General features: G+C 41.3%; 1 protein-coding gene across 1 annotated transcript; it reads right to left on the bottom strand.

The window, feature by feature from the left end:
- Positions 1–974: 974 nt before the first annotated feature.
- On the bottom strand, positions 975–5,888 carry LOC142750363 (securin-like). Its single transcript, XM_075859360.1, has 5 exons — positions 5,825–5,888; positions 2,685–2,815; positions 1,852–1,933; positions 1,362–1,529; positions 975–1,036 (listed from the first exon to the last, which is right to left on the bottom strand). Exons 1-5 carry the CDS (start codon positions 5,886–5,888, stop codon positions 975–977), a joined length of 507 nt encoding a protein of 168 aa, XP_075715475.1.
- Positions 5,889–6,156: the final 268 nt, after the last annotated feature.

The following is a 6,156-nucleotide window of genomic DNA, read 5'->3' as shown; positions in this document are numbered from 1 at the left end:
TCCGATATATCCTAAAATACTAATTTAGGAGGGTTTGCAACTAATTTTTTTTATTTCATTTCTAATTTAGCATGGTGGGCTTTTTTCACGGTGGTGATTGTACCCCTTATTTTATCGAGTTAACTAACATTTAAAAAGGTTACTCATTAATCACAATCAGTGAATTGTCTATTTCTAACAATTTGTTATACCATATGTGACTTACATGTCTAGAAAGCCACTATCAAAGCAACCTGGTCTTCCATAATACCTCAGCAGTACCACAGGCTGATCGCCTCCATGCCATGCCGCATTGATGCAGTAATTCATGCAAAAGAAGCCCCGACCAAGTATTGAGTGCATATGCTGTACATACTTTTCAGTAGGCCAACATTTTGGTATTAAAATCTATTTTTGAAATCGGAAGACAACCACTGTAAATTCCCCTGTAACTGGGGCTGCACTGGAGCCCATGTCAATGGAAAGTAGTTTAAACAACCCTCCCCTGCCAATCATTGACTTAGGGCTAGCCCTGGCCAAATTACCCTAAAAATAGACATAGGCAATATAACCAAATTTACAGTAGATCGAACTATAAAATACCAGAAAAAAAAAAAAAAAAAAAAAAAAAGATAAAAGCATATTTACTAATTTTCCAAACTATAAGCCTTAGAAGTACTGTCAAAAAGTCATGACTCGCAGACAGCTCAGTGCACCAAGGGAAACCACCAATACATCATGTATGACCATGGACTATATTGTTACTCAATGTTGAATGCTCGCAAGCAGCATAGCCTTCCAGAGCAAAACTCATGGCTATTCGTCCATTTTCAGGTAGCAGTCTTTTTTTAATGTTGTACTGAAACGGTTGATCAGACTTGAGAAACAAATAGATTACAAATTTCATAAAAGCTGCAAGGGTAACAAAAAACTAGGTAAGATAAAATAATTTTTATTTAAATAGAAATATTTACAGTTCAAAGCTTAAAAAAATATCACAGGAGAGGCAAGTCAATAGGGATGTCATCAAATAAAGGGATGAAGGTCTCGAAGAAATCTGGAAGAAAATATATGTACATTAACGTTACTTCTAAACTGAATAAAACTTGTCCTTGTTCTCAATAGCAAAGCAAAGGGGTTCCCCCTCCCCATTTATGGCATATCCTGCTGCTATACTGAAAATAGGGGCACACATTTGTAGTGCTGGAGTGGTGACATTTGTGCTTCTGTTGCATCTTCCCCATACTATTCCTTCTGCAGTTTAGTAACCTATTACGTCCCAACGCTTTCCAACAGACAGAATATCACCTCTAGACTTCGGTCCCTAGACCAAAGTGGATTAGAAAGTCAAGCCCGAAGAAATACCACACTGAACCATTCACATCCCAGATACTTGCCATAGTTTATTGGCTCATTTTTCATTGGTGAAAAGACAGGACTGGCAAGTACATCAAACCTAATGGCATCATCCCTTGAAACAAAGAGCGGAACACCAGCAAGACAGCGGTCATTGAGCTTGTGTTCTTCAAGAACATCAAAGGTCTCGAAATCTGTTCAAAAATGGTGAGAATCTTGGTTAAGAGGTTTTTGCATGTACATGTATGATATGGAGCCATGAACTTTGTAACTAAGACCCAGCAAGAAACAAAGCAGCTATAGCAGTAAGATTTGCCATCCACCAGTCAAGCTTGTACAACTATGATCACAACATGTACATTATAGAGATGCCAGATTAGTCACATGTAATAGGAAGCTCCTACTTCAGTAAGTTTCCCCACCTTAGTGAACAAGTTAGGGTATGTACCCACTTGTGCCTGACAGATGTCAGTTTTGATTGGTTACCAATTAAACTGGGTGGATAGCTAATAGTACCTAGAGGGTTATATGGGATGAAGGTTTCAATTTCAGGATACTTCTGAGGCCTTTGCTTCACCAAGTTGTCTTTTTTGTCCACCTGTGGACATGAGAAAAAGGTTTCTAGGTCAGTACTAGCTTGCATAGGCAGCTTTTTGGAAGGCCACATAAAAGTTAAGGGTTGTCTGAGATTAGAAGATCTAAGACTTTCTAAAAGCAGCACCACTCATGTCTGAACAGGGCTGAGCTGCAATACCACAAGCAACTTGCACTTTAATGGAGCTGAACTGCAGCACCAGAAAACCCATGGACAGATGTGGTGCCGTTTTTGGAGGAACAACCATGTTTTTCTAATCCTGGACAACCCTTTTAGGCCTCCTTCAAAGATTTATTTTTTCTGGAAATATAAAAACTACTGGAATTTAAAATTGAACACACTTTTTTCTGGCGTTTTTGAAGCCCAAAAAGCTGTGTGAATCGAGCCTTAAGTCTTCCACTGTCTAGGCTACATCTCATGTAACCAAATTAACAACCAAAAAGGTCTCACAGGTATGGTAATTGGCTAGGTATCACCCACAAGGCGAAATGTACTACCTCCAAAAATATCACTATAAGCTAGCGAAAACTCCACATTAACATTAGAAACCAAGAGAAAAAGGAGTCATAGACTATAGGTACACAAGAATATATAATTTTATTGTAACACTCAAAAGGTATAAAAACACAAGTACACAACGAGGTGTATAAAATTGAAAGTCGATAGGTGGATCAGATATCAAAAAACCCTGTGTGAATCGAGCCTTAAGTCTCCCACTGTCTAGGCGACATCTCATGTGACCAGCTATACTTACCTTTGTAGAAGCAGTTTTCCTGGATTGCACTTGGTTAATATTTCCCAACGCCTTCCTAAGTGCTTGAGGTTTAGGCACAGTGAAGTTTTTTGCATTATGCACTCGTAGGGACCCTTTAGAAATCTGTGCAACTGCAAGAAAGTTAGTAAAGATCAGCAGTGTATCATCCAGTGCTCACATCAAAAATCATGCAGGGTCTCAAGGATCAACATGGTCTCTGAAAGTGGCCGGTGGTCCAATAGTCCCTTTATAGACTGACCTAGGCAAGTAGCATCCTGATAAATATGACCTTAGAGCACCCGAATAAATAGTTCTACAACAGCCAGATAAAGACTGATCAGCATTTCTGAATTTATTATCTTTGAGACCAGCTCATTTTACCACTACTGCTGCCGTTAATATATAGGAGAGGCTGGACTGCAGCCCGAAAGTAATAAGGGGAAGCCTCCATGACCCCTATAGGAGGGAAGGGGGTTAACAATGGTGGGGTCAGTGCAGGGGAGGGCAAGGAGGAGTAGGGGGTTGGAGAGTCCTTGAGGTCGGTCAGTACAAACTGGTGGGTGGGGGCATGTGTACCCCCCGGAAAGGTATATTATTTGGAAGACTTCATAGGAAGTGGTCTTCTGGTAGTTGGAGCCATCTGCAGAGGTGAGCGGTGCCTCAGAGCTGGTTTACGGCTGGAAGTAAATCGTTGGTGGTGGTTGCAGATGGCCAACTCAAGGTAATGCCTCATGCACACGAACGTGCTTTTGCGGTCCTTGCATAGCCCGGGAGACCGGACCGCAGAAAGAACGGACATGTCTTATTACAGCCATGTTCTGCAGTCCGGGCTCATTGAAAATAATGGCTGTGGCCATGTGCATGGCCTGCGAAATGCAGGCGGCTCGTGGCTGACAGTCTGCTGCCGGCCGACCTGAAAATCACAGCCGTGCACATGGCTACGGTCGTGTGCATGAGACCTAAAAACAGGAAAAATGGCTTCAAGTACTTCCCCTGCTGTAATGTTATTATTATTATTGATACTGACCCATGTTGGGTCATGTGAATTAGAGGAGGAATTGTTTGGTTGAATTCCTCGTATTTATCCGGATTAAATTGCATTTTTCTAAATGTTGTAATTAATAAATGGCTGCTGTGGCCATTTTCACATCCAACCTCGGTTGTCACGTGTCTTTCTTCGGTTGGTGGGGAGAAAAAAGGAGAATGAGAAGGTTCAACAGCACACGACTACTTAGGTCAAGGCATTAGATAAAAAATAACCCCTTGGCATGTATCTCAGCAAGTGTACTGAATCCACTCTCCCAAGATGCAAGTCATTGGAGGGTAATACTATATAAACATTAGATGAAGGTTCAAACAGAACCGATAAAAACAAGGGGACATATACAAAAATACCGAAAAAGGCCATACTTACAAATGGACACAGCCAGGTCAGAAACGCTGATGAAAGGGTGAGCAGGTGTTTTAAATAATAATAGCCACTCCCACTAGTCTTGAGGGGAGTGGTGTGTGGTGCATGGGATGTGTAGTAAGAAATAATAAATGAATAGTGTGTGTGCAAGTGTAATACTATAAGTGAAATATAGGGGGCAGTAATAAATGAAGTGCCTCAATAGAAATAAATGGATAATGGGGTGCAAGTGAGTGAAACATGGAGGGATAGTGTGTACGTCATGAGGCACAACGTGTATAGCCAGGTAGAAGCCCATTTGTGACGCCTTGATAATTCATAGAGCGGGCTACCCTGTTTGCTATGCCAAACAACAACACACCATGCTCTCCCAGCATCAAAGACCCGAATTGAATTATCAAGGCGTCACAAATAGGCTTCTACCTGGCTATACACGTTGTGCCTCATGACGTACACACTATCCCTCCATGTTTCACTCACTTGCACCCCATTATCCATTTATTTCTATTGAGGCACTTCATTTATTACTGCCCCCTATATTTCACTTATAGTATTACACTTGCACACACACTATTCATTTATTATTTCTTACTACACATTAGATGAAGGTTGTCTGCGCCTTGGCTTAGCCATGAAAGACAGACTAGCACACAAAATACCCAGCTATCACAGAGGTATATAAATATATGAAGATAAAACTTTTATTTATTCTAACTAAACGGATTACATTTGGGACAACAGTTTAAAAGTAGCCAGAGTAGCCCAGCAAGAAACGGTAGGTAGAGGAACGTAAACGTGGTAAATAGAACAAGTGCACCTAAGCACTGGTATAGCAGACGAGCGGCAGTCGTACGTTATGCCGCTGACCGTTTCAGTATGATTGCTGGCCTAACAATGAATTATTAAAGGCACTAAAGCCCCCCCCCCCCCAACATGTTTCGCTAGTAGCATCCTTAGGGGTATAATGGGGCTAATGGCTAATTATACCCCTGAGGACGTATTCATTGTTAGGCCAGCAATCATACTGAAACTAAGCGGCATAGCGTACGACTGCCGCTGGTCTGCTATACCAATGCTCAGGTGCACTTGTTCTACTTACCACGTTTGCGTTCCTCTACCTACCATTTCTTGCTGGTCTACTCTGGCTACTTTTAAACTTATGTTTGTCCCAATTCTCCTTTTAGTTAGAATACATAAAAGTTATATCTTAGTTCATCTTTCTATATCTCTGATAGCTGGGTATTGTGTGCGCTCATGCTCATTTGTCTTTCTTTGAATGTTTGCTGTCCGCCAGCTATCAGGGTCACTTCGTAGTCCCTGGCTTAGCTTTGCTTATGGCAGCATTAATAAACCCAAGCATATAATTCAGAGCTGCATTCATAGTTCTGCTAGCTTCAGAGGACAAATCTCCAAGCAGTTTTAGCACTTCATTTGCATTCCAGGATTTAAAGGGTCATTTCTACACCAGGCACTGCATAGTAACCGGATAGCCTTCTATAGCTTATTTTGAGGCACTTCCCCAAATGGTTGATCTTAGCTGATTCTTTTCCAAGCAGCACCCTGCAGAATCGTGAATGCAGCTCTGGACTACAGGCTGTAACTCAGGGCCAGTACAACATTATACACAGGACATATCTATCTAGAGAGACATGGTGTTCAGGGGTGGACATGCCAGGTTCCTGTAAAACAGAACTCATGTAGAAGGAACGTGCTTTGATCTTAAACTTACACGGTGCTCGATTAGTCTTGGAGGGAAGAAGGCAGAGGTCACCATTTTCCTTCTCAACCCTCATGATAGCTTCCATTTTCTTGTTTGGACCTCACCACACAGCCTTGTAGAGATCACTTTAGACAAAAAAAAAAAGTAAGCCATGACCAAACATTACAGACTTGCTGTAGACTCTGCATGCATTTAAAAAAAAAAAAAAAAAAACCCTAGAGTTGGATCCAGTAGTGGAAGACTAGAAGGCCTTCCTTTATATGTTGCTGCCAGGCTTTCACATAATAAGGATATAGACAAAAACCACACACTTCTTGTAACTCCGGATTATACATTTCACA

This window comes from Rhinoderma darwinii, chromosome 3 (assembly GCF_050947455.1).
Source record: "Rhinoderma darwinii isolate aRhiDar2 chromosome 3, aRhiDar2.hap1, whole genome shotgun sequence".
In the NCBI taxonomy this organism is placed as follows: domain Eukaryota; kingdom Metazoa; phylum Chordata; class Amphibia; order Anura; family Rhinodermatidae; genus Rhinoderma; species Rhinoderma darwinii.
This window is presented reverse-complemented; position numbering and strand designations above follow the sequence as displayed.

Coding starts and splice junctions, on each gene's coding strand:
- LOC142750363 (XM_075859360.1), bottom strand. CDS start 5,888: ATGAGGGTTGAGAAGGAAAATGGTGACCTCTGCCTTCTTCCCTCCAAG. Junction 1,530..1,851: donor CATCCCATATAACCCTCTAG/GTACTATTAGCT, acceptor ATTTTTGAACAG/ATTTCGAGACCTTTGATGTT. Junction 1,037..1,361: donor CTATGGCAAGTATCTGGGAT/GTGAATGGTTCA, acceptor ATTTTCTTCCAG/ATTTCTTCGAGACCTTCATC.